This window comes from Ochotona princeps, chromosome 16 (genome assembly GCF_030435755.1).
Source record: "Ochotona princeps isolate mOchPri1 chromosome 16, mOchPri1.hap1, whole genome shotgun sequence".
NCBI classification, from domain to species: Eukaryota; Metazoa; Chordata; class Mammalia; order Lagomorpha; family Ochotonidae; genus Ochotona; species Ochotona princeps.
Window position 1 is genome coordinate 21,828,667 of NC_080847.1, and position 27,773 is coordinate 21,856,439.

Genomic DNA, 27,773 nt, shown 5'->3' on the forward strand with positions numbered 1-27,773 from the left:
TGCTGCAAACATATTTATTCTAATTTGTACAGACTTTAAATACTCTAACAATCCTGCAATCTGTGCTGATGTGATGTGACACCAGGCCTGGGACCACAGCTCTCCCCAGGCCGAGCACCACTGAACAGCAGGCACCTGTCTCAGGTGAGGCAGCTCGCTGAGGGGGTCCCAGGAACGTCTCAGAAGGCTGCCTTGGTAAGCATTTGCCTGCACCGTGCCTGGGGGGTGCTGCCACCATCTGGTGACTTCTGGCCTTCACTCAGGCTTAGAGCCGCCAAGAGCATTTCTAGGAAGGTTAAGACGTGACAGTGCCCATGAGACCATGACAGGGACAAGCCGGTTTAATGTCAATCACAGTCTCACTTCTCTAATCACCCTGCTGCAAGGCAGCATGGTGTCAGGCCTGACTGGGTGTCAGGAACCAAAGAGGCGACCCAATCCCGGGCCAGGGCCTGTCATCAGGTGCACTGTGGTTCCCAGGTGCTGCAGGGGGTTCCGGGAGTCCTTCCAGGAGTCTCCATGAACACTCTCTTGGGTGGATGGCATTTCATGCTCCCCACAGACCTGCTCATCCACCCACTCACTTCCCTCCAGGCTCTTGAGCTTGTCCTTCCCTCACCGGCGCTGGTTTAGACCCGTCAAGTTCTTGAGCTGATACAGGGATGGAAACAGAGAGGTGAGGCTGTACCTTAGGCCAGGACTCCAATGGGAGGGAGCAGGGTTTTCAAGGCAACAGCTGTGGCTATGACTTCACAGCCTGGGCTCTCGGGATTTACAATGCATCTTGATGGCAGTGGGAAAATAAAGAGGTGGGACATGTGGGATCTGACCCAGGCTCAGGGTTACTAATAGCTGCCCACCATGTGAGGGCAGTGGCACTTGCAGCAGCAATGCAAGGTGAGAATGGGATGGGGGTGGGCAAGGATGAGCTGGGCGGCACTCACCGTCACTGCAGCACCCATGATTCCTTGCACCAGCGCCTCTCCTGTAGACTTCACCTATAGAAAGACAGTCAGTGTCCCTTAGGGTCCCAACATGAGCTCAAAGGCAGGACAAATTGGAGTCAAGAGGGTCCTGTGTGCTGCAGGGAGAGCCCGTGGATGTCCTGGCCACAAAGCAAAGCTCTCAGGAAAGGGCTGCCATGAGGGAGAACCATGCAGGGCAGGTGCCCAGGGAAGGTTCCCTCCTTCCCCAGACTATTGGCTGAAGCCAATGCAAGCAAGAGAAAGCAGGAGGCCAGCTGTGGCCCACCAACAGTGTGCCTATAAGGGTTCCAACGTGGCCAGCCCCCAGCTACCTGCTTAGCAGTGTGGCCCATGTTCATGGCATCGTTAATCCGGTTCTCCAGGAAGCGCCAAGTGTCCTCAAAGTCCGGGGAGGAGTCCTGCATCATTACCAGCTCCGTGGTGTTGTAGATGCCAGCCAGCACAGCCCGGCGTGTGTACCAGTTAAACTGCAAAATCATGCCCAGAGTGCTGAGTTAGTAGCCACTGGCCCAGGTGCTCCAGGCTGGATTTCTATTTTTTTTTATTTTAATTTTTTTTTAAAAATTTTCTCTCCAAATGGCCACAATGACTGGAACTGAGCCAATGCGAAGCCAGGAGCCAGGAGTTTCTTCCAGGTCTCCCAGGCATGGCCGTGGCAGGCATTCGGAGAGTGATCCAGCCAAGGGAGCTCTTGTTCTGTTTCCTCCTGCCTTTCACTTATTGAAAACTAGCTGGGAGATTACAAATGCACGCTCTGGGCCTGGCCTCTGGGAGCCTGGTCAGTGGGTTTGAAGAAGTGACAGGACTTAGGGTGTGGAACACACGAGCACCAAATGAAACAGTGCTTTCCTGTCAGTTCTGGGGCGGCCAACGAAAGCACCAAGTCTCAAGGCACCTGGGTCCCAGTAGGGCTGTGCTCAGCGGTAGGACCACACATTGGTGTGTTGCTCAATGAAGTGAGGGCTGGGCCGGGGGTATGCACAGAAACAGGACCCAAGTGCAATGAGGGCTTGGCCCCTCAGCAGCTTCCAAATGCCCGGGCACACGCTCCTCAGAGGTCAGGCTCGACAGCTCACTGATTTTTTTTTTTCCTTTTTTTTTTTTTATTTTTATTACAAAGTCATATATACTGAGAGGAGGAGAGACAGAGAGGAAGTGGAGCTGTCGGGATCAGAACCAGCGGCCATATGGGATCAAGGCGAGGACCTTAGCCACCAGGCCACACCGCCAAGCCCAGCTCACTGATTTCTAATTTGTTTCCTGCTATCTCTGGATCTCCACGGGGAGGAAGTTTATTATAGCCCTTTGTTATTGCTGTGCTGAGAGCAGCCCAGCGCCCCCTCACCGTGGAGTCCATCACTTCTTAATTTCTCCGTTGAAGGCAGACTTTTTACATTTCTGCCCACAAAAGTGATGGCATTCATTAGGCAGATCTTTCTCAGCATCCGTTTAAAGGGGCTTATTGATGTCTGTGTGAAGCAAGCCAGGCTGGCAGCGGGGCCTGTCCTGTCAAAGCAGGGGTGTCCCCAGGGCATTGTTTTCTCTCACTGCAGTCTAAGGACAGACACATGCTGAGCAGGCCTGATATGGAATCTGCACCTCCAACAGGGAGGAGACATGGCCACAGCAAGGGGCCCCTGAAGCTTCCCTCAGGTCCCCACAGCAGGCTTGGGGCCAGAATGCTGGTGCCTGAGGGAAGATCACCTGCATCCTACTCAGGCTGATGGAAGGACTTCATACTTCAGACAGCACCAATGTCACAGGCCCCGCCCTCCCCCCCCCCCCCCCCGCCTCCCAGCAAGACATAGAGATCAAACAAATGTCACAAACTTGTAGTGTTCCACGGGCTTGCTGCAAGCACTTACATCAGTGGACTGGTCGCCAGCGTAATGCCACATATCATCCACCATGCTGGTGAGCAAGCTCAGGCTGGGTGGGATGTTGTGGGGGAGCAGCAGGATGCTGAGGGCCTGGGGACAGAGCGGCAGAGGAACAGGTCCAGCTGTGGGTAAGCACACATGGAGGCGGCTGGCCTCACCAGGGGACCTGCCCGGCTCGTTCTCTGAGTCCCACTGTCTCCACCCACCATCTCCAACATCCCGGCAGCAGAGGCCTCTTCCTGTGCACACCTGGCCCGACCACACTCTCCATCCGTTGCACTTGGAATTGCAATGTAGACAGAAGGAGGGCTGCCCTGCCTAGGATTGCTATCAGCAAGGAGGAGGGCAGGCACCCATCCCATGACACAGAGGACAAAGCAGAGACAGGAGCTAAGCTTGGGAGGAACAAGTGCCCAGTGCCTCGCAAGCCCAGCAGCATTCCCTGATATATCTTTGTGACATCACCATAAATGTCTCCCCCCGTCCTTTTTTTTTTCTTCATTGGTCTAGTTGACTTGTATTTCCTGAAACCAAAAATTCTTCAACTAATGCAAGTGATGGCCCAAAGCAAAGATCCTTCCCTTAGCTTTCCTGATAGAATATGGTCCAGCCATGTCCTGTGCCCCTGGCTGTGGCCTGTAGGAGACAGACAGAGGTCCTGCACTGGCTGGGACATTCTCGCTTCAGGAAGCAGTCCAGAGGAAATGGCATGCTGAGCCCAGAAGGGAGCCCAGAAGGGAGCCCAGGACCTACTTTGAGCCCTTCCACTGCTTTACCCACCAGGCAGAAGGGGCCAGGGATGTAAAAATGACTGTGGCAAGCATAAGCTGGGGACAGGAGTGACCCTCAACTGTCCTCCCTATGTGCCCAAATGCCTATGTGTTCAAGTGTCTGTCACCTGCAGGACCGAAACTATACACGCAATAGAGTCTTCCAGCCGGGCAGAGGACAGTGGCCATCGGAGGCCCTCTAGCTTTTGATGTGCTTTAAAGAAAGGGCCACACTGCTGTGCTTTGAAACAGAGGAAAAAAGAGCTTCAGAAAAAGGGTTTGAAGCAGGCCTTGGGAATGACTACTCCAAGCCTCCAAGCATCACATCGACAACGGACCACGAAGTTCCAGTCCTTGGGATCTGAAACATGACAGGTCTCATTGAAGTGGCGATGGCCAGTGAAATTTCCTGGCTGTCCTACCCTCCAGGGACTCCTTCCCTCTCCCCTGGGTGTATCTTTGTCCCCAGGCCACTAACAGTCCCAAAATCTCAGGGTGGTTCTTTGCTACCCAAGGTTCAACCCTGACGACTAAGGACTACTGGCTGTAAGGAGCGGACTGACGAGGTAGCTTCCCAACAGCAAGCAAAGCGCTCCGAGTGACAGGTGCAGCCCAAGAGAAACTCGTGTGGGATTGTGCCTTTGGGGCCTGAACAGAGATTCTACCCGGGGCCAGTGCTCAATGTACGGGATCAGCATTCTCAGTCTGGTTTCCACTGCATCCCTCAGGAACTGGTCTGTCTTCCTCTTCCTGGAAGAGGGAAAAGAAAACAGTGGGTCTCTGGGTCAGGGGCAGGGCAGGCACCACACTGTTCGCTCAGCCCTGGAGGAGGAAGGCCCACCAGCTCCTCTCCATCAGCAGGCTCAGGTGGAACGCCAAGGGGTGGGAGGCTCAGTTCCATCAGAGCAGCAGAGCTGCTCCACACTATTCTCCTTTGACTCTGCTTGGATTGGCTTCCTGGGCACAGCTGGCGAGGCCCAGTCCTCAGCTGCCACCCTGCACAATGACCCCCTTGCACTCACTCTGCCTGGCCCAGCTGCACCAGTTTCTGTTCCTCTTCTAGCACACGGGTGAGACGGGCGTTGCACTCAGTCACAAAATGCAGGATCAGCTCACTGCCATCGTTTCCGAACATGCTGGCTGCTGCACTGGAGAGACCCAGGGACTATAAAGGGGATGAGAAAACAGAAAGGTGGTGGGCAGATGGGACGCATGCTGCCTGCTCAGCATAGCCGCCGCGCCTAGCAGCTGCTCCTCTTCTCTCTGGTGCCTGGCGAGCTGACCACCAGCAGTTCCTCTACATTCTAAGTTCCCCTGCTGGGCACCAAGCAGGGGATCTACGCGTGGGGAATGGAGTCCACAGCGATGAGCTCTGGAATGGGGACATTTGGCCCTAAGAGGCCACCTAGGATTTTGCCAGTACTGAGCTGCTGAGCTGCATTTATTTGTGTGAAGGAAGATCACCAGGAAGAAAGCAAGGCTGAGATGCTGGAAGGGATCACTTCTGGCAGTGCAGCCTAAGAATGCTGCACCTACATGCTACTGCCTGGCATGGGTTGGCTCCCTGCCCCTTCACAACAGTGCCACCCAGTGAGTGTTGTTAGCAACCGCATTTTACCGGTAAGGAAACAAGCTCACAGCTCTCTGGCTCTGAACCATGAGACTAGACTGTCTCCCATATGTGTGCAACCAGAACCTCAGATGCATACATCTGCTGCATGAGGTATTGGATTGCTCTCGGCTGCAAAGCTGCCTTTCTAGACTCAGCTGGGGATGCAGGCTCTGGGGCCTACAAACCCCATTCCTGGCTCCCACTCAGGCTCTGCCACAGGGTTATTAGTGGAGGCTGTAGGAGGAAGGGACTTGCTTCTTCCTCTTTACCTCCTGTCTGCATGTCATATGTTTACTACTTTTTTTTTAAATTGTCTATTTAAAAGGCAGGTTTAGAAAGAGAAGAAAGAGGAGGAGAAAGAGAGGAACAGAAACAGAAGAGTTTTTCCACGTTTCACTTCCCAAATGGACTCAATGGCTGGAGGTAGTCCGATCCCAAGCCAGGAGTCAGGAGTTTCTTTCAGTCTCTCACTGGGTTCAGGGACCTAAGTCACTTGGCACATCCTCTGCTGCTATCCTAGGTGCATTAGTAGGGAGCTCGATCATAAGTGGAGCAGTTGGGACTTCAAGTAGTATGTGTCCATATGGGATGTTAGTAACACGGGCAGCTTTACCTGTATACCACCATGATGGTCTACATTTACTTCTTGTCTGTCTGGCTGCGTTATCAGCCCAGCGATGTGTCTTCACCCAGGAAAACAGTGGCTGACAACAGTGTGTAGCTTCCCGACACTTGGTGGAGCTAGTTTCATCAAGTCACCACCCTTTTGCTACCTTCCTAATTAGGCACCGCCCTCCAGGTCAGGTGCCAGCCCCAAGGGACAGTCCCGTTAAGCTCAGAGACACTACTGCAAACATGGCAGTGCCTCTTCCTTGGGGGGAGGTCTGAGGGTCTCACCAGGGGACCCACCTGCAGCCCCTAGCTAGAATCAGTCCGACTTTCCCTCCTGTTTTTGGCCCTGGTGATGGAGCTGCTGGTTATAGCTGCTGGCTCCACAGTACCCTAGGGTGTTCTGTGTGCCTCTGCACCTGGCTAACAAGTCCTTGTAGTAAACTCTTTCTATTCCCGTAACTGGTGTGGTTTCTGTCTTCTGACTCAACCCTGACCAACACGCTCCCTGAAAAGCAATTCTGCTCCTTGGAATTTATCCTAAAGAAACGAATTAGAAACGTACCCAAATGATGTGGTACAAACAGGTCTATAGCAGCCCCTGTGAAGATGTGCACACATCTAGTTAACCAAATACTCAGTCTGAACAGGTTTTTCCACATAATCCCATTATGTTTTTTTCCCTCTACCCATTCCACCACTTCTTGTACTGAATCTTAAGAGTTTTTGTCTCCTGACCTTCCCTAGCCTTGGGTCCATGAGACGACTGCATCTATTTCACAGAAAAACAAGAGCCACCCTCTGAGATGCCCTTTAACATGCTTCGAGAAAATTGCCCTTAGCATTTTCTCCAACTGTGTGCCTGTTACATTGAAAGCCAGTCCTTCCATATGTTTCTAGAGTTCATCATCCTTGCCTTTAAGAAGCTGCAGGCTGGGGCAGGCGTTCAGCCTAGTAGCGAAGATTCTGGCTAAGATGTTACATCCCACATCAGAGCATCTGATTTGATTTCCAGCTCTGGCTTCTCACTCACGCAGATCCTGGGAAGCAATGATGACAAATCAAAGCAACTGGATTCCTGCTGCCCCTGTGTAGCTCCTGGATTGAGTTCCTGGCTCCTGGCCCAGTCCCAACCACGATGGGCAATTGGGCAGTAAATCAGAGCATTCTGTCTGCTTCTCCAAATAAATAGCCCAACTTCTGTAAGAAGTTGAAAGCAACCCCAGACTTTTGGTTTTGTCTATTTTCTCATCTAGCTTCACTCTCATTTCTGTTTCTATACGCTTCCCATCAGCATCCAATCACACTCTCACTTCCCTCACATCTCCCCTGCCCAGTACACCCCAGGTCCCATCTACCCTTCATGGTCAAGTGCCTCTCCAGCTCCATACCTCCTCCCATTCTAAAGCATGTCTGACTCAGCACTCTGCCCAACACTACTGCTGTAATATCAGGATTTCCCTACTAGGTCCACTCTCCTACTGTGCCTCCAATATCGGGGTACTCAAACTCCAACTCTTGAACTGTCACAGTTGCAGGTGGATCTAGAATCCTCTCTCTTACGTGACACTCTGGCCTGAGGAAATCTTGTTCATTTCCCTATTTTATCATCACATGCATATCCTGATAACGCCCAAGTGTAGTATTCAGTCCAGTTGTCCCCTCCAGTTCCAAACCTGTGTGCTTGATGCCTCCAATGAGTTGACTCGAAAACCCATCCTACTCAGCAAGTTCAAGACTGTATCCATCTTCCCCTAAACCCTGTTCTCTTCCAATAGCCTCATTTTAGCAAATAACACCCCGACATACCAACTTGCCCTTGGTCACTCTGGTGGTGCTATTCCATCACTCTCTCCTAGGTTCATCTTCCACCAAATCTAGCGGGATGACCCGCTAAACACCGTGGCTCTAGACCAGGCCACCTTCTCCCTGCTGGATGATTGACAGGTGCCCCAATGACTCTTGCTTCCTTCTGATCCACCTCTCATCCAGCAGCCAGAATGGGCATAGGAAGTGCCAAACTTAATCTCGTGTCTTTAATTATTCTTAGAGTAAAAGCCTAGCTCCTTGACCTTGACAGCCTTGCCTGATGCTGCTTCCACTAACATTTCTCATCTTAAGGCTTCTGACAGCAGGTGTCTTCCCTTTCTGCACATACCAGCTCTCCATTTGGACTTGCCCACTCCCTCCTGCTACCAGAAAACCAGCCAAAGCCTATTTGTGCCTCACTTCTAAGCTCAAAGATTCTCTTCTACCCTGCCCCATGCTGGAGCAGGTACCTCCAGGTATGTCTCAATGGCACCTTTGCTTGATAGTACACATCATGCATGCACTTGTTAACGTCACTAGATTGAAGTTCAACAGGGGCAGAGACCATTCTACCATGACTGCTATCATGCTGCCATCATCTAATAAACACTGCTTGCTCAACAAACACTGACATCATAAATGAATAGTAATTTTTAAGGACGTACAGTGCTAAAATGACAGCAGGATCTTTGATCATGAATGGTTTTATGTTCTTTTTTACATTTGCTTGTACTGTTTAAAGTTTTCCAAATGGGGCCCGGCACAATAGTGTAGCGGTTAAAGTCCTCACTTTGCATGTGCCGGGATCCCATATGGTCACCGGCTCCAATCCTGGCGGCCCTGCTTCCCATCCAACTCCCTGCTTGTGGCCTGGGAAAGCAGTTGAGGATGGCCCAAAGCCTTGGGACCCTGCACCCTCGTGGGAGACCTGGAAGAGGCTCAAGGCTCCTGGCTTCGGATTGGCTCAGCTCCAGCCGTTGTGGCTGCTTGGGGAGTGAACCATCAGATGGAAGATCTTCCTCTCGGTCTCTCCTCCTCTCTGTATATCGCCTTTCTTTTCCAAATGAATATACAGCAGAGTCACAGAGGACACAGACATGTCATTAATATGTCTGTTACTGTGTGCTCTTGGGAGAGGATGTAACAGAGGATGAAGAACATCAGCTGAATTTCATGGCATTGGGTCAAACCAAAATTTGTAGTGTTGGCATCCCATACGTTTAGCGATTTGAGACCTGCCTGTTCTACCTCTGATCCAGCTCCCTGCAAATGTACCTGGGAAAGCAAGGAAAGCAATAGAGGATGACCCCATATAGACCCTTGAAGAAGCTGATTTTGGATAGATCAGCTGCAGCCATTGAGGCCATCTGGAAAGTGAACGAGTGGATCGAAGATATCGCTCTCTTCCTTTTCAAATAAACAAACAAATAAATCTTTAAAATAAAGTTAGTGGGCCTGGTGTGATAGCCTAGTGGCTAAAGCCCTTACCTTGAGCAGGCCGGGATTCCATATGGGTGCTTATTTTTCTTTTTTTTTTTTTTCTTATTCTGTATGGGCGCTGGTTTGTATCCTGGTGCCCTACTTCCCTTCTGGCTCACTGCCTGTAGCCTGGGAAAGCTGCAGAGTATGGCCCAAAGCCGTTGTGGCCACTAGGGGAGTGAACCAGCAGATGGCAGATCTTTCTCTGTCTCTCCTTCTTTTTGTAAATCTGACTTTCCAATAGAAATAAATAAATCTTCCAAAAAAAAAATAAGTCAGTGTGAATCATAAACTGATGATGTGTGTTCCATAGGCAACCTTTTGTTCTTTGGGGATGCATACCAACCCAGTGCTTCTGGTGATCAGCGGTGCCTCAGGATCAGTCCTGATCAGACAATGCTTGCCTAGTAAGCTGCCTTTAGAACCTAATCCCCTGGTCCACTGTTTTCATATTTAAAACAGTAAACTCAGTTTCCCACTCTACTGGAGAAAAAAAACAAAAATCACAGAAAAATCTTGTGGTCCCAAGAAGTGTACAGCTGTGCTGGAGGCAGGTCCGGGGTGGGCTGGCCCTCTCCCACACACACCTGGGCTCCCTGGGCAATGGCCTCTGCTGTCCACCCGTGGGCAGGCACGAACTCCAGGGCTGCAGTCAGGATGCGGTGCTGCAGATGCTCCTCACTCTCATGGTCCTCGTCTTCCTCGCCACTCTGGTCCGTGTACCTGCGACAGGGGACAGAGGCCAGCCTGCTTAATCACTGCCTCATGCCCGTCACGCAGCATGGGCCTGAGCAGGCAGAAGAGGCGTGGAGGCTCTGGGAAGCGCATGCTGTGAGGTCACGTGCCTTGGCAACATGGAGGCTTTGACGCGTCATCCTGCCCTGCGCACAGGAAGAAGGGCCCAGGGAGTCGAGCACGTGTCATGCCCAGGCAGTGCTCCCATAGCCCTTGGAGTCCCCTGTGCTCAGTCCTCAGCATGCTGGGCTCACAGGGTTGTTTTCAGCTATATTTGCACCAGACTGTAAGTCTATAAGGCAGCAGCAGTAATTATATTATTCATAAGGTTTGGTCCATAATAAAGCCTTACAAAATATTTATTTATTATCATTAATTTTTAATGATTTTTCTTTCCAGTCCTTTAAGAGGACTTAACCGCTACACTATTGCGCCGGGCCCAAAAATAATTAAATTTTGAAAAATACAAAAAAGGATGCGTGCTTTGAGTAACATCTAAAAAGTTATGTGAAAAGCAGGTCATGCAATGGCATGGAGAGTTACTGATATTATGTATACACATACGTTTATAAATGAAGTATGCTAAGAAAAAGTTACCAGGATAAGAACCTTTTTACACGCACACACACCCCTTCCGTCCATGTTTTAGGGTCATTTTTGCTTTATTTTTGTGAACCACTCGTGCTGTCTAGGGTTTTAGAAAGTGCAGACACCACTGGAATCAAACAATGTACAGCTAGCCTTGGAATCCGAGGGAGGAGCAGAGGCAGGTACAGGGGGCGTCACCAGGCACTCAGGGCAGACTGGGTAGGTTCTGTCACCTACCTGGGTGGTGAGCGAGTTGACTCTGGAGCGGGCTTCTCTGCCCCCGGTGCCTCTGGATGCTGAGAAAAGGATGGGGGAGGCTGCTGCTTTTGCTCTTCTGAAGACCTCAGCCCCACAGCAGAGGCCTGGAAGCCACGAGACAACAGGAGTGGGCGGCAGTGGGACACTAAAACAGAAGTGGAGTTTGATCAGTCAGGGCCGTTGGCCAGTGAATGCCCAGTGAGAACCAGACGGCAAGAAGCATGAGCAGGGCACACTCCTCCAGAACCACGGACCCAGTGTTGGGTCCCACAAACATCCCAGGCAACCTCAAAACCCAGGATTTGATGTGCTGACAACAGTAACGAGCCAATGAACAGACCTGGCTGGTGTCTACCACCTGCTAGCCACGTGGTAACAGGCAAACTGTTTCACTCCAACATGCAGAATTGGAAATCTGCCACTTTTGGGTAATAATCTCTATTTGCTCAATGGGCATGTTTTGATGTCTGAGCAAAAAAGTGAAAGTGACTGGGCCCAGTGCAGGCTAAAGTCCTTGCCTTGAGCACGCCGGATCCCATATGGGCACCAGTTCTAATCCCGGCAGCCTTGCTTTCCATCCAACTCCCTACTTGTGGCCTGGGAAAACAGTCAAGGACAGCCCAAACCCTTGGAACCCTGCACCCACGTGGGAAACCCAGATGAAACATCAGGTTCCTGGCTTCAGATCAGCTCAGCTCCGGCCACTGCGGTCACTTGAGGAGTGAATCATCAGACAGAAGATCTGCCTCCTCTCTGTCTCTCCTCCTCTCTGTATATCTGACTTTGCAATGAAAATAAATCAGTATTTTTTTAAAAAAGTGAAAGTGACTTGAAAATGCCAAGATGAGTAGCAGGGCAGCAAGGGCACTAGAACGGGAGTTAGGGCACAGGCCTGACCCCGTGGGGCTTATACAGCATCTCTGGGTATGCCGCTAATGTCTGTGTTCACAAAGTCACCGTATGCCACTTGCTTTCAGGGATGCTGACAAGTGTTTCCTAAGCATAAACTCAAAATATTTATTTCTTTCCCACATTTATTATAACACAGGTAAGGAAAGCTATATACCCCCACAGGCTCCACCTCACCGCCAGTCTTTACACACTGCTCACTTGCTTGCTACGGGTCTCCACAGTCCTCCTGCTGAACACTTTCACACATACACCCTGAATGGGGACTCCGGGCGTCCTGTTCCTGTGAGGGGCTATGGGCACACAGCAGGCTGCACGGCTCTGAAGTGTGTCACCCTGAGTTCGAGCCAACGCATACCTGTCCCAGTGCAGAGGGAGACCACCCCTGCCTGCCCAGAAAGCCCCACTTGCCCCTTCACAACCATTCCTCAACCACACTGCTTTTTTCCCACTGCTCAAGTTTTTCAACCCAGGTTTTTGCTAGTCTTAGTTTTCTGTGTCCTCAGATTTCATTTTTTAGAAAATGTGTTTTCTATTTACTTGAAAGGCAGATTTACAGAAAGGAGAGACAGGAAGATCTTCTATCTGCTGGTTCATTCCCCAAATGGCCACATGGTTGGAGCTGGCTGATCTGAAACCAGAAGCTTCCTCCAAGTCTGCTACTTGGGTTCAGGGCCCAAGGACTTGAACCATCTTCTGTTGCTGCTGCCTTCCTAGGTCACAAGCAGAGGGCTAGATTGGAAGTGGAGCACCTTGGACGTGAGCCAGCACCGTTATGGAACGGCAGCACCACAGGCAAAGGATTAGCTTCCTATACCACAGTGATGGCCCCTCAATGTACTTTTTCTAGAAGACATTTTTCACTTAGTATATTTTTGAGACTGATTATATTGTGCCAATCAGATCTGACAGAGGTTTCCTCCTTAACTCAAGTTAGGTTCTTTTGATTCCTTTTTCTTTTTTAAATATTTATTTTATTATTATTATTTTTTATTGGAAAGCCATATATACACAGGAAAGCCAGAAAGGAAGATTTTCCGTCTGTTGATTTACTCCCCAAGCAATTGCTCCTGGAGCTGTGCCAATCCAAAGCCAGAAGCCAGGAGCCTCTTCTGGGTCTCCCACAAGCGGTAAAGGATCCTAAGGTTTGGGGCTATCCTTGACTGCTTTCCCAGGCCACAAGCAGGGAACTGTATGGGAAGTGGGTTGCAAGGATTAGAACTGGCGCCCATATGGGATCCCAGTACTTGCAAGGTGAATACTTCAGCTGCTAGGCTACAGCACAAGGCATCTGCCTCCTTTTCTTAACAAAACTTAGACCTTGGCCCATAAAGAGTTAGGTGCTAAGATGACTCAAACCCCCTTAGAATTACTGCCTGAGAAAACTCAAGAATGGCAAAAAACAAAAAAAAAAATTCAATTGTTTCTGCTAACATTTGAGGACAGGACCTCTCTTCCTGTGGGGAGAAAACCCCAGCTTTGGTCAGGCCAGCTAGAGCACACAGTGAGCTCTGCATCTCTTCTTTCCTTAACATTCAGCCCTTCTTCCTCCACTCCTTCAAGTGCCCAGGCTTTTTCTAACAAGTACCTCCAAATTCCTCCAACTTTTACCCATTATAGTTTCCAGGCCACTTCCACATTGCAAAATGTATTTCTCATGCTATGGACACTTTTGGCTACTATGAATAAAGCTGCTATGAACACACTTTTTGTAAACTCACTTTTTAGCAAACTTTCTGGTGGACTCATGCTTTCATTACTGTTGTGTAAATACTTAATGCAGGGATCAATTTTACTAAAGATATTTAATTTGGCCTTTTGTATTTAAAAAAACAGTAAAGGATTCACCTTTTGCCGAAAAACAAAAACCCACAAAAAACACCACACAATAACTCAGGGAACACTGGTTTTAAAGGAAATAGAAGATGCACGTAAAAATATCAACATTTTTGTTACATGCACACAAAAAACTAGAGGAAACATCCAAAAGATTTGGAAAAGGTCGTGAAGGATGGCCCTGGATCCCAGCAGGGGAGAACTACAGGGACGATTTCGTTAGTTCCGTGTTATGCCTACATCCATGCATTCATGCAGCCATTCTAGTTATGAAAGATGACAGCCGTTTTTCCACTGACGCAGTGATACAAAATTTCCTCTTTAAAGCTCCATTTCTCAGAACTCACGCATGGAAATAAAAACACGCAGAACACGGTAGCAAAGGTGGTAAGAGAATTGCACAGATTTAGTGCAGTGGTGGTGGTGGGGAATGTCTGGCTTTGGGGAAACCACGGTTAGGCTGAGGAGTCGAGACTGGGTCGCAAAGTCAGATCCGCAGCCGCCGAGCTGCGTGACCTTGGGAGCCCCCAACCCTCTCGGAGGCTCCGTTAGCTCCAAGACCCGGGGTTGACAAGTCCTGTTCTGTGCCTCTTGTCCTTCACAGCTCACGAATAAAGATCACAGCGGACCGGAGCTCGCGACGTCGCCGGGGGCTCCCGCGCGGACGCCCTTCACCTCACCTTGCTCGCCGGCCGCCACGACGGCCTCTTTTCTCGTCCCCACACCTCGCCCCAGCCGCTTCAAGCCTCCTCCCTGCTCCTCCCTCTTCCCCCGACTCAGCCTCCGGCTCACCCGGCAGGCACCGCAACTGTAGGAACCTCCAACCCGCCCGGCCCAGCACGCCGGACACCGCCGCCGCCATCTTGGAAACGGGCACGCCACTGGCGGTGACGCAATGGGCAGCGTCAAGGCCGCGGCGCAGCCACTTCCGCCCTCTTGACGTCGCTGAGCCGCCTCCTCTCGCGAGCGGCGGGACGCAGGGAGCGGGTGGCTGCGGAGAAGCCGGGAGAGAGATCAGACGGCAGGTGAGCGCGGTTAGGGTGACCTGAGAGCCCAGCATTTCGCCCACGGCTCTCCTCCGGACTCACTTTGTAGCACATCCTCTGCTTTCCTATTTCCAACCCCTTCCCACCGTGGCACTTTTGTCTGACTTGTACCCCGAGAAGCGAGTGCGAGGTGGCTGGGACCGGCGCTCCTGACGCTGTAGCTTTCCAACCTCCCTTTGGGCTGCCTTATTTCTCGAACATCCGCTACCGAGTCTGGGACTCTAAGGAGGAAGATCCCCGAGCTAGGGCCCGAGAAAGCCTGCTTTTCCTCGCAGCCACTATGTGACCTTGGGCCCCTGCTCCTCTGAAGTTCGGGTCTCCGAAGAACCAAGGGGGCTGCTGTGGCCCACCGTTGTATTTTTGACCCCACGAGTCCCCAAGATGTGAGAGCTGAGTCCTCTCAGACTCAAGGTCGAGACGCCCCGGGGAATTGAGTCACTTGCTCTGTTTTCGCTCCAGGCGTCTTCCTTCAACAAGCGTCCCTGCCTGTGGGTTAGGGGAGTTTGGAAAAGGCCGGTGCTGTGCATTCGGCGATTTCTGAGTGCCCAAGCTCCGAGGGCTGGAGCAGGACACGGTGTGACCCCTGAACTGAAACACTAATGCAGGACCCCTCCTTAGGGGTGGCTGGGATAGCATCAAGAAAGCGTGATGGGGAGAAGCGATGTGGGGTTCAGAAGTCATTGCCGACAGGAGCTTGTCATTCTGTAGATTTGGTGTGTTTGCCTCCGGTCTCTGGCTTTGTAACGAGTGGGTGTTTTGTTTTGCACGCTTGTTCGGAATTGTCTTTTCTAAACATCCTGCTCCACACTGTTTGAGTATGGTGGAGATATCCTCGACCAGGGGTCTTCCCCGCAAGATGTTAAAATGTAAGATGCACACTGCGGGAAAGAGGTGAAGGCCAAGGGAAGGACCTGCTGCCTCACCGGATTTTTAAAAAATAAGCAAGTGCCTCTACAGAAGGGATTCCCAGGCCTTGGCTCTGCTACCTACCGGGGGCAGTTTGTAACAACTGTGGGCCTGGGCGTGTGGAGAGGTGCCTTGCCAGCAAGGTCAGGAACGCGACCCTGGCTTCTCCTCTACCTCTCTGTAGTTAAGAAACTGGGCCCTGAGTCACAGCTTCTAGTATGTGGCTTAGGTACCAGCAACTCTGTCCTAGTATGTGACTTAGGTGTCAACAACTTTGTCCTGATAGGTTTTTATTCTTAAAGATAGATTCATACACAACCATAACAGAGCAGATGAAGGAAAGCTTCACACTGTGGCTTTCAGCTATTTAAAAGTTGTGTTTGCTCTTTTATTTGGAAAATGCTGGCTGAGAATCGGTGCCTGTGCCTGCTCCTTGAGGGTCAGTGTTTAACAAATGAGTTTTATGAACACCCTGTTCCCATGAGAAGGTCATTTTGGGGGAACACTGAAAGCAAAGCATATGTAAGCTGGTGCCCAGCTTACAGCCCGCAGTGCCACTCGGACACTGTCCAGGATCCCCCCGTGTGCAGTTCTTACCCTGTAGAGCTAATGAGAAAGAAGCTTCACCTATGAGAATTAGGTCAGAAAGGCTCTTAACTTACCCACGGTCAAATACCTAATGAGAAGATCTGGTGGTAGATAGATTCCATTTCATCTGTCTTCAACACCTGTGTTCTGCCCTGATGTCAAAATGCGTGATAAAGCTGTTGTTATCAAAACAGCTTGGTACCGACATACAGACAAGATGATGGGACAGGGTAGAAAGCCCAGAAATAAACTCAGGTATTCATGGTTAATTGACCTACCACTAAGGAACAGACAGTGGGGAAAGGACAGTCAGATGGTGTTAGGGAAACTGGGTATCCAAAGACTGAGGTTGAGCCCTTACCTCATACCATATTCAAGAACCAGCTCAAAGTGGGTACATTGTTTAAACAAAGTTCCTGAAACTGTAAAGCTACTGGAAGAAAACACTGTGCGTGCTCCAGGGCATTGCGCTGGGCAATGATTTATTGCAAAATACAGCCATACCAGCAAAAAAAAATTTCCTCTGGCTAAAGGGCCTCTGAGGAAAAACTGTTTGCAAACTGTACAGCTCATGAGGGATTAATATTCAAAATGTATCAGGAACTCAATAGCAAGAAGACAGATAACCTAGTTGAAAACTGGTAAAATGTCTGAATCTTCAAGGTATGAAATGCAAATGGCTGAAGAAATGCTCAACATCTTTAAGGAAGAAAATGTGACACGACCTCATTATGGTGTCGCCTCACACACTGATTAGAATGGCTGTTACCAAAAAGACAGGAAGTATTGGTGAGGAGGTGGGGAAGAGTAAACCTTGTATGCTGTTAACAAAAGTGTAGATGAGTACAGCCACATCAGGGATTGTAATGGTATTGAGATTCCCGGAAAAATTAGACTACTAGAGCTATTACATGAGCCAGCAACCCTGTTCTGGGTGTGTTTGCCAAGGAATTGAAATGGGTATGCTCTTCTGTGTTCTGCTCAACTTTCTTCATGTTAGGTAAGGTAGGCAAGCAACCTCAGTGTCAGTGCATGTATAAAATTGTGTGAGTGTAGGAGTGTGTATGTGTATGCACACTCGCAATGAAACACTGTATAGCCTTTAAAAAGGAAATTCTGTCATTTAAAACAGCAGAGGTGAAACTAAAAAGCATAATGCTAAATGAAGTAAGCCAGGCACCAAAAGGGATAATTTTATGTGGGCCCCAAAAGAGCCACATTCACATAGCAACAGTGGTGGTTACCAGAGGCCGCAAGGGAAGAGGGAGCTGTTGATGAAAGGGCCCACCATTCCAGTGCTTTAGAGGAATGAGTCTTAGTGATCTCTCACCCTACAGCATGATCACAGTGAATCATATTGTGTATTTCAAAATTGCTAAAAATGTTTTTTTTAGCATTCTTGTCAAAAAGATCCCGTAGTAGGTGAGGTGATGGATATATTCATTAGTTTGAATCTTTCCACATTGTATATGTGGACTGAAGCATCACATTATACCCCCATTCATAGACACAGTAAGTATTGGTTATTTACACAGAAATATTGAAAAATCCCTGTAGAGTAGCTGCCCTTCCGGTTTTCTGTGGCAACAAGCTACCTTTTCTCCTGGTTTGCTTCATTAGGGCTTGTACTTTACAAGAACAGCAAACTCACAGTAGGCAGTGGCGGGCAGGGAGCTTGTCATGACTTTTGCTCCAAGGGAGATCCTATTCCAACAGACTTGTAGAAAACATCAGTCTTTATATCTTCCAGCCCAATGCCCGCCCAGCATCCCGACCTCCCATCTGCCTTGCCTGGTTCTTAAACGTGATCACAGGTGGCTCACCTTGAAGATTGGCAAAGATTCCACCCCTACATTATGGGACAAGTTCAAACTTAGTTTCTTTTTTTTTAATTTTTTTTTTATTATTATTATTTTTTTTGTTTTACAGTTGTTTGGTTTTAATGTCTCTCTTTTTTTTTTTTTTTTTTTAATTAATTTCATTGCTTCTTGCTTTTTGTGTGCTCGTTAGGGCTTGACAAACCCACACCAAATGGTGAAAAGCAGCTCGTCCAGTAGCACTAGGCATCCTTTTGCTGGGTCTTGTGGTCAGGTTCAGGTAATATAAGCGGGGGTGTTCTATGTGAAGTTACTGGATAAAAAGAAAGGCCTGCAAGAGGGAAACTGCATAGGGTTTTTGCAGAATAGGGAGTGGAGGCAGATGACAAGTGGAGCCCCTGATTCTAGAAGGCTTAGACATTTTGACTTTGCTTTAGAAAATAAAACCTTTAGTGACTGTTATGGGAAAGGAGTGAAAGATCAAAGTCCCATCGTATTTACAGGATATTTCTGGGGACAGGCGTGTTTTCTAGGCACAGAGGAGAGAGCCGTTTGAAAGGAACATTTTGAAAGAAGGTCGAGTGCACATGGCTTACACTGAGCACCCGAGAGACTGGTGGCCATCACAGCCGCAGTCTGCTCATGCCAGACACACCCCTGCCTGACCCTTCTGCCACTGCTTCTGCCTTGCTTTTATTTGAAGTTGGGAACTGGTGGCATGAATGTTTCACAAAGCAAGGAGGAGCTGAGCAGAGTGCTGTCTCTTGACCTCATTTCATTGTTAGCACATTTCACACTTACCTGAGTATCATGTGGAAGAGAGGTTGACCTGTAGAGGGAAATTTCTGCAGCTAAAGGCATGGATGTGAGTTAAAATTGCAGCTGTTTTTCTGTGCCTAACACTGTTTGTGTGCCTTGAGCAAAGTCACAGCTTCTTGACTGTAAAGTAGAAGTGGTATCTGATGTCACGCTGTCCTCAAGTTTCTTTGAAATAATATACGTAAGGTGCTTTATGCAGCCTGGCTATCGTTAAATGTTAACACCAGTGGGCACTCTGGAGTACTGCAGATGCAGTGGAATTAGATTTCACATCTTGATGAAAGTGGAAATCAACACTCACACTACAAAATTTAAATGAAGCTTGTGGTTGGGTTATGTCTGCCAAAGTTACTTGCCGTCTTTGCTGAGTCATGCTTCTGCTTAATTAATGCCCTGTGTGTTTTCATAGTCTCTTCTTTTTGCCTGTAGCCTGCTTACTTGACTCAAACCCTTTTTCCTTGACTGCCAAGTTAGCATTCTCTCCACTTGCCTGGATGGCAGTGGAAGCAAGGATTAAGAAGACCTTGATGGTAGGTTCATTCATTCATTCATTCATTCATGCTCTAGCATCTGCAGCAGCATGTCTCATGCTGTCAGCATTCGTTGGTGGGAGGTTGGATGTAGATTGGGTTTGTGGTCGTATCTGATGAGACCTCGTGGATTAGATGACGCTTTCGTCTCGGCTCAGTTTTGGTTCCTTTTTGCCCGTTGACTCTAGGTCCATCGGCACCACAACAATGGCAGACTTTGGCATATCGGCTGGCCAGTTTGTGGCTGTGGTGTGGGATAAGTCATCTCCGGTGGAGGCTCTGAAAGAGTTGGTGGACAAGCTTCACGTGTTAACTGGCAGCGAGGGGCAGGTGTCTGTGGAGAACATCAACCAGCTGTTACAGTGTGAGTACCAGCTATGCTATCTTGATGGGCCTGTCAGGGGTGTCTAATTCCTTGGGAATTCCTTGGTCTGAGGTGGCGTGTGAGAGTGGTGGCCAGGCACTCCGCTCAGCAGACGTGAAGTGTGTGGTTGTGTCTTAGTAGCTATTCCATAGTTTTGGTTTTTAAGATATATGTGTGTGTATATGTATATACATATACACACACACGTATATAAAAGATTTATTTTTATTGAAAAAGCAGATCAGATTTACAGAGAGAAGAGGAGACAGAAAGATCTTCCATTTGCTGGTTCACTCCCCAGATGGGCTGCAATAGCCCGAGCTGAGCTGATCCAAGGCTAGGAACCAGGAGCTTCTGGGTCTCCCATTTGGGTGCAGGGTCCCAAGGCTTTGGACCATCCTCTACTGCTTTCCCAGGCCACAAGCAGGAAGCTGGATGGAAAGTGGAGTATCCAGGACATGAATCAGCACCCATATGGAATCCCAGCTCCTGGCAAGGCGAGGATTTAGCTGTTGAGCCATGCATTGCGCCCCATAGTTGTTCCTTTTTTTCTTAAATTCATTCTTCATCCAGCTGCTTTTTTTTTTTTTTTTTTTTACTGCTTTCCCTGAGCGCAGTAAGTCAGACTGAGGGTGAGCTAGCAGGCTGCATGTCCCTGAGTGCTAGCCCTATGGTGTTGTGTACTGAACGGGCAGATTGGTGTGAGGCCTGCAGCCATAGCAGGGGCCTGGGGGCATGGGGGATTGCTCCTGGGGCTCGGGTGTCTGCTGATATTGCGTCTGCCTTCCTTGCAGCTGCCCACAAGGAATCCAGCTTTGACGTGATCCTGTCCGGGGTAGTCCCAGGCAGCAGCATGCTGCACACTGCTGAGATTTTGGCCGAGATGGCCCGGATCCTTCGGCCCGGGGGATGCCTCTTCCTAAAGGAGCCAGTAGAGACGGCCGGAGGTACGGACACCTACACTGGGAAGGCTGGCACTTGGCAGGGGCCCATCCTGGGTGTGCCTGCCGGATTCCCTGTTGGTTGAAGAACCCATACTCCTGCAGCAGAACCATCTCCTTAGGGACACACTGTTGTTAAAATCTGAAGAAGTGCTGGTCTGTGGCTGACCCAGTTAGTAGTAGAAAGAAGCTCCGATGTGAAAGTGACTGGGCCCTTCCACAGGTAAACAGTTACATGTCAGTGTATCAGTAACAGGAAAACTGGTGGCAGCAATGGCAAGGAGAGAACTCCTGATCCATGCAGCAACTGCAGTGTGCCGAGTGGAAAACCAACCTGGCTCCATGGTTCCCCCATGCAAAATTCCTTACTCTTGAAGTGACAGAGCGGTGGTGGTGGGGGGGATCAGATCAGTGGTTGCAGGGTTAGGAAGGGGAGGGAGGGAGCGTGTGGCTGTGAAGGAGAGTGGGGGGCGCCTCATGATGAGACAAGTCTGTGCCCTGGTGTGTTGGTGGTTGCACAGATGCACGTGTATGAACTGTACACCCATAACCCCACAAGCAAGCACACGTGAAACTGGTGGAATCTGGATGAGCTGTGGTCCACGCAGGTCAGGATTGAGGTCTCCCCGCTGTAGCTCCGGGTAGATCCGTGTATCTCCATGCAGTGGAGATGTTGGCTTGTGGGGAGACCAGGTAAAGGGGCCATGGACCTTGCTAAACCTTTTCTTCCTTTTCTTCTTCTTTTTTTTTTTTTTTTTGACCACTTCCTATGAATCTATGTAAATGTGTAGTTTTTTCAGCCATTAAAGAAACAATGGTTAGGAGTCGAAATGATGTGGTAACTAACTAATCATGGTGTCCCAGACCCTCTTGCTGGGAGCCCGTAAGTTCTGGAGTGGGAACATTTTTCACCAGACTTTTACTTCATTGTGGTTGCTTATCTTGTCAAATGAAAGAATAGAAGTGAAAGTATTGTGAAATGCATAAAGATCCTGATTGTTTATGGCAGTATATAGCCACGTGGTGTCTGCAGTGGAAATCCACTTTCTGTTAAAACTTGGGTGAAGAAACATAGTTTGAACTACACAGCGAAAATGCTCATATTTTTATGCACCTCAGAGTTAAGCCTCTTTTACAGTGCTCAGCCAAGTAACCTCTGAAAAAAGGTTCTAGCAGCAGAGAGTGACGAGGAACAATAATAATGAAATTAGAACTTTTAAGAGCATATATCAGAGGCTTTGAATACCCAAAAGCATTTGTCAAATAAACATTGTCGCTGTGTGTATGTGTGTGTACATACTCATTATATAGATGGAGTGACTGAATGCCTGCTGGCTCACTGAGGGTGGAGCCTGGAATGTTTTTGCTGGTTTGCCCTGTAAGGCTATTAATTGGGATTTTCCTCTTGGCAGTTGACAATAGCGAACTGAAGACACCATCTAAACTGTGTTCAGCCCTGACTCTCTCCGGTCTTGTGGAAGTGAAAGAGGTAGGTCTGTAGGCACCGCCTTTGCTAGGAATTTGAACCACAAGTGACAAAACCAGTCTTCTTGTCAGAACAATCTGGAATGTGAATGATGAGCATCACACAGGACTGGGAAACAGGAAAGGCTGCCCACGCAAGCAGTGTGAGGCCTCAGGGGACACGCCTTAGGCCTGTGGGGGTTGGGCTGGTCTTGGCCCCCTGGAATCCAGCTCAGTGGTGCACGTGAGTGGGGAGAGCAGTTGATCTGCTGCCCCCGACAGCCGTCTGATTGGGGTCACATCCTCAGCCGCAGATGCACCGTCACCTTCATTAGCCTTGAGTCTTGGTGGGAGACTGGAGTGTGCTGTGGCTGGGGTGGATCCCATTTCTGACAGTTCAGTGAACTTCTCAGTGTTTCAGTATCTGCATTCGCCTGCTGTGGTCCCGTTGTCTGGGGTTCAGAGAGGCTAGTGACGTGCAGTGATGACTGTTGTCCTGATGGGTACTGGGGCTGGGGCCGTGATTCTTTCATTGCCTGAGTTTTGTCTTAATAGAAGGAATGCTCAGAAGAACTCAGTTTGTCCCGAAGAATGCAGAATACAAAGTGACATCCCAGCCCTTGGTTGCAGTTTTGTCCCCTAGGAAAGCCACTAAGGCATTTTTGTGTGTCAGTTTGGGTCTTTCTCTGTGCTGGCCAGCACAGACGTACAAACTTCTGTTTCATGTGGAAGTGGGATCCTGGGAGTGTATTGTGCAGTTACCAACTTTTCCTCCAGCATTAGACATCTTAGCCATGCTGATTATTATGTACAATTTAGAAGTATTCTGTGCCATGGGCAAGCCATGTTTTGTTTTTTTTTAAGATTTATTCATTTTTTTCTATTGCAAAATCAAATATGCAGAGAGGAGAGACAGAGGAAGATCTTCCGTCCATTGATTCACTCCCCAAGTGGCTGCAATGGCCAGAGCTGCGCCAGTCTGAAGCCAGGAGCTCTTCCAGGTCTCCCACGTGGGTGCAGGGTCCCCAAGGCTTTGGGCTGTCCTCAACTGCTTTCCCAGGCCACAAGCAGGGAGCTGGATGGGATGCGGGGCAGCCAGGCCATGAAATGGTGCCCATATGGAATCCTTATGCGTTCAAGACAAGGACTTTAACTGCTAGGCTACCGTGCTGGACCACGCAAACCATAATTTATTTAACTATTCCATAATTATATTGGACATAGAGGACACCCTGGCCCTGGTTTTTTTTCTACCTTTATTATCTGCTGCTTCCCAAGAGATATAGAAAGGCTTTCCCTCCCTGTTTCCTCTTTCAGGGTGTGAGTCTGCTGTCTTCATGTGGGCATGCTTCTGTGTCCTACCCCAGGACTGTGCATGACTGACCTCTGTGTCACAGTTGTGAAGCACCCCCCAGAGGCTAGCCTGGGGCCTTTTACCTGATATAAATGTATTTAAATGTTCCAATGGGCAGGCTCAAAGTACACAGGAATGACACTCCGGGGTTCCAATGAGTGAGAAACTGAATATGAGTTGTGATCTACTATTATGTGCTGGATCTGTGTCAGACAACATAGGAAAACCTTCCGTCATCCTGAACTCATATTCAGGATGTCTTGGCTTGCAGCTGCAGCGTGAGTCCCTAAGCCCTGAAGAGTCCCAGTCTGTCCGGGAGCACCTGGGTTGCAAGAGTGGTAGCCTGCTGTCTGTTCAGATCACGGGCAAAAAACCAAACTTTGAAGTGGGTTCTTCCAGTCAGCTGAAACTCTCCATCGCCAAGAAGTCTCCTGCAGGTGAGACTGACTTGGGGTCGTTTTCTGGTGGATTGGGCTGGAGGGGCAAGTTGGAAACTGGGCCGGGGTGGAAATGGGATGGCGATGTTTTTAGATTGGGTCTTTCATTTTGGCCACTTCCAAAGAGAAAGATGTACTTGATGCTCTTCTGTCCTGGGCATGCTAGGGTACAGAGTGAAGCAGCACACACAGCTTAGCTAGTCCAGCCGCTCAGCACCAGGCGGTTTGAAATGCACTCTTTGTTGATTTATTTATATGGAAGGGTGAGTTGGAGGGAGCGAAGAGAGAGTGAGAAAAATCTTCCCTCCACTGGTTCACTCTTCAGATGACTGCGGTAGCTGAGACTGGGCCAGGCTAAATCCAGAAACTAGGAACTCCACCTTGGTCTCCCATGTGGGTGCAGGAGCCCACACATTTGGATCCTCCTCTGCACTTTCCCAGCCATGTTAACAGGGAGCTTGATTAGAAGTGGAGCAGCCAGAACATGAATGGCAGCAGCTTAACTTACAATGCCACAATGCTGGCCTCAATCATGAGGTCTTCTCAGGCCCCAGAGTTCCAACATTTGTCCTCAACAGACCTCTGTGAAGTGGGGTGAAGAGGGCCCTCGTCTGGGTCCCAGGCTTTTCTTCCTGCAATAAAGTCAGCTTTTGTTGCTTTAAAGACCTTCACAGTTTGATACTTATAAAATTACATTTCCTACTTATACAAAATCGTGAGCACACACGTTGTGTCACTCTCATCTTTGCTAATGCCTGAATTGTCCCTGCTTTGAGGAGTGCAAACTAAACAGATATTTATTCACACCTCACTGGTTGGTTCAACCCACATCTTCAGAAATTCTTTGGAATCTGGTTCTAGAATGGGTTGGAGCTGCTTTGCTGAGCTTTTGGGACAGACTCTAGTGACAGCAATTACCAGGGAGTGCTCTTACCCAAAGGCCCTTTTATTTTTTTACTGATTTTTAATTTATTGGCAAGACAGAAACAGAATTCTCATACTTGATTTAATCCCTACATGCCCTCAGCAGCTGGGCTGGGCCAGGCCAAAGCCAGAAGCCAGAAACTCATGCTGAGTCTCCTCCCTAGGAGATGGGGACTCAGGTACTTGAGCTTCTTATGGTGCTAGTTTGCAGGAAGCTGCATGAGGAGGGGGGCCGGGACTTGATCTTTGTCCCCTGATGGGTGATGGTGTTCCAAGTGGCATCTGAAGCACTGTGCCAAGTCCTCAGCCCTCCCCGAGGTTTTGCCTTCGCTAGATTCGAGTCTGTTCTCACAGGCCCTTCCTTGCGTTCTCCTGGCCTTGGCAATCAGATGTGAGGTCTGTGGCTACCTTGTTGCCAGCAGCTCCGAGCCTGTTTTCTTCCAAGTAACAGGTGCAGATGAGGCTGCTGCTTGGATGAGTTTCTCATTCAGTCCTCAGAACTACCTGCAGTAGGGAGAGGAGGTACCACTTAACCCCATGATATGGAATAGAAGCTAAACTCGAGAGAAAGCGAATGAGCAAAGTCTTAGCCAGATTCGTACTTGGGGCCTTGTGTAACTGGCCTCCCCACAGGTGTAAAATTGGGGTGACAGATAAATACTTCCTAAGGCTGAATAAGGGTTAAGTTGAATACCTCTATAAAGTGCCTAGGGTAACGTCCATTGCTGGGTGAGAACCTAACAGATGATGGCAGCGTCCTTGACCTTTAGAGTGGGTCTGGCTGCGCCTTTCCAAGTGGCAGTGGGCCTTGAGCCCAAGTCCTGTGCCTCAAGTCGTGGGGCTGGGCCCTGCCAGGCTTGCAGTGGCAGGTGTGCTTGCCGTCATGTTTTATTGACTGTAGCCCCTTTTCTTGTCTTGGTCGGACTCAGCGAAGCCTGCTGTGGACCCTGCCGTGGCCAAGCTCTGGACGCTTTCGGCCAACGACATGGAGGACGAGGGCACGGTGAGTCGGCCCTACTTCGCTCGGTTGCTATCTTCCCCTTCTGTTGGTGTGTGGAGCTGCAGTTCACAGAGTGACCTTTCTGGACTTGTAGATGGGAATGTTGCATCTGCTGTAACTGTGACCAGTGCCTTTAAGGAAACTCCATGTCAGAGACCTTTGACATTCCCCATGAAGCCTCTGTGTCCCCCAACATTGTCTCATCCTCACCAGAAGCCATGCGCCAGGACTCCTGTGGATCTAGATTGACCCAAAAGGAGTTTGTTAGCTAAAATATGTGCATTGGCCTCTAGGCAAGTTGCGGAATATTCTGTGTCATAAACAACACGTCCTGCCTTTGACGAGCCCTGCCTATGCTGAAGTCCTTCATTGCCATGCCACTGTGGTTGAGGTGACACACATGGGCATGATAGGTTGTGGACCATGTCCTTGTCGGGCTCACAGCCTTCCAGGCTTGACTACCCACATGCTCATAACCTTGCAAGTCTTGTGTCCCGATTTGCGGTAATGAGAAGAGATTTAATTCATATAATTTAATAAGCACAATACCTCTCTCTGCCCTTTCTGCCCCTTGCCTGTTCTCTGCATGTTGCTGACCCATCTCACAGATGTTTTCCACAAAGTTCTCAGTTCTTTGCCCTCCTGTTCCATCTCTGTGGTGGCGGATTAGTTTACGTTGGCCTCTTGAGCCAGTGGTTGGGTTGAGTGAGATGACTAACCCGGTCTAGGTCCTGGGCTGTATAAGTTGACCCTATTGGCCCGTACGTCATCAGTCAAACTTTTTGCCAGCAGAGGCCATGATCGTGGCCTTGAACTAGTTGCATTGAACACATTCCAGGATCTCATTGACTCGGATGAGTTGCTGGATGCAGAAGATTTGAAGAAGCCGGACCCAGCTTCCCTGAGGGCTGCCTCGTGTGGGGAAGGGAAGAAGAGGAAGGCCTGCAAGAACTGGTGAGTGTGGGGGGCGGGGCGGCCACTCGGCTCCGACTGGCTTCTGTGTCTCAGTGTTGCTAACATGCCAGCCCACTGTGAGTGTGTCACACATATAGTAGGGTGGGGAACATCCAGATGGTGTGAAGTTCTCTGTTCAGAACCTGCCACGGCAGCCACATAGGTGGGACTTGATGTCCAAAACATCTGGAGCAGGGTTTTTTTTCTTTTAAGTTTTTTTTTTTTTTAAGATTTATTTTATTTTTATGGGAAAGTCAGATACACAGAGAGGAGGAGAGACAGAGAGGAAGATCTTCCATCCATTGATTCACTTCCCAAGTGGCTGCAATGGCTGGAGCTGGTGCCGATCTGAAGCCAGGAACCAGGAACTTCTTCTGGGTCTCCCACGTGAGTGCAGGGTCCCAAGGCTTTGGGCCATCTTCAACTGCTTTCCCAGGCCACAGGCAAGGAGCTGGATGGGAAGCGGGGCTGCCAGGATTAGAACTGGCACCCATGTGGAATCCTAGTGTGTCCAAGGCGAGTGCTTCAGCCACTAGGCGACCATGCCAGGCCCTTGTTTAAAGATTTATTTGTTTTTGTTGGAAAGGCAGATTTATAGAGAGAAGGAGAGACAAAGATCATCTATCCACTGGCTTACTCCCCAAATATTTGCAACAGCTGGAGCTCAGCCGATCCGAAGCCGGCAGCTTTTTCCAGGTATCCCACATGGGTACAGGGTCCCAAGGTTTTGGGCCATCCTTTACAGCTTTTCCAGGCCATAAACAGGAAGCTGGATGGAAGTAGAGCAGCTGGGCCGTGAACTTGCACCCATATGGGATCCTGGCACTTGCAAGGTGGAGGAGAATTTAGGCGCTGAGGCATCATGCTGGGCCCAAGCAGGCTCGTTTTTAAGTTTGTAACTTTTGTGTGGCCTGTGTGTGATATTATAAATATCCAGATGGCCCTTGGCAGAAAGAAAGTTCCCGCTCCCTGGTATAGGGGAATGAATTAAACAGGTACCTTTTAGTTTATTAAATTTTGAAAGATGTATTTATTTTTATGTGAGAGTTAGAGTTAAGAGAGAGAGAGAGAGAGACAGGCAGGTCTTTCATCTACTGGTTTACTCTCCAAATGGCTATTATGGCTGGGCTGGGTCTGTCTGAAGCCAGCAACCAGGAA

At 49.3% G+C, this 27,773-nt stretch overlaps 2 protein-coding genes across 2 annotated transcripts in view; one reads left to right on the forward strand and one right to left on the reverse strand.

The window, feature by feature from the left end:
- Positions 1 to 14,405, reverse strand: COQ9 (coenzyme Q9). Its single transcript, XM_058674071.1, has 9 exons — positions 14,264 to 14,405; positions 10,706 to 10,871; positions 9,733 to 9,868; positions 4,659 to 4,801; positions 4,302 to 4,386; positions 2,852 to 2,956; positions 1,298 to 1,453; positions 945 to 998; positions 1 to 651 (listed from the first exon to the last, which is right to left on the reverse strand). Exons 1-9 carry the CDS (start codon positions 14,331 to 14,333, stop codon positions 616 to 618), a joined length of 951 nt encoding a protein of 316 aa, XP_058530054.1. The 5' UTR covers positions 14,334 to 14,405; the 3' UTR covers positions 1 to 615.
- Positions 14,387 to 27,773, forward strand: part of CIAPIN1 (cytokine induced apoptosis inhibitor 1) — a 16,596-nt gene continuing 3,209 nt past the window's right edge. The window contains exons 1-7 of the mRNA XM_004583884.4: positions 14,387 to 14,496; positions 19,366 to 19,541; positions 20,336 to 20,488; positions 21,895 to 21,971; positions 23,572 to 23,737; positions 25,591 to 25,664; positions 26,500 to 26,615. Of these exons, the coding sequence (XP_004583941.2) occupies positions 19,385 to 19,541; positions 20,336 to 20,488; positions 21,895 to 21,971; positions 23,572 to 23,737; positions 25,591 to 25,664; positions 26,500 to 26,615 (743 nt within the window). The 5' untranslated portion in view covers positions 14,387 to 14,496; positions 19,366 to 19,384. The remainder of the gene's footprint in view (positions 14,497 to 19,365; positions 19,542 to 20,335; positions 20,489 to 21,894; positions 21,972 to 23,571; positions 23,738 to 25,590; positions 25,665 to 26,499; positions 26,616 to 27,773) is intronic.

Bases quoted from the DNA above. Each gene is read 5' to 3' on its own strand.
- COQ9 (XM_058674071.1), bottom strand. From the start codon at position 14,333: ATGGCGGCGGCGGTGTCCGGCGTGCTGGGCCGGGCGGGTTGGAGGTTC. The intron at 1,454-2,851 runs GTAAGTGCTTGC...ATGATTTTGCAG, and splicing joins CTGGCGACCAGTCCACTGAT to TTTAACTGGTACACACGCCG. The intron at 652-944 runs GTGAGTGCCGCC...TCCCTGTATCAG, and splicing joins TCATGGGTGCTGCAGTGACG to CTCAAGAACTTGACGGGTCT.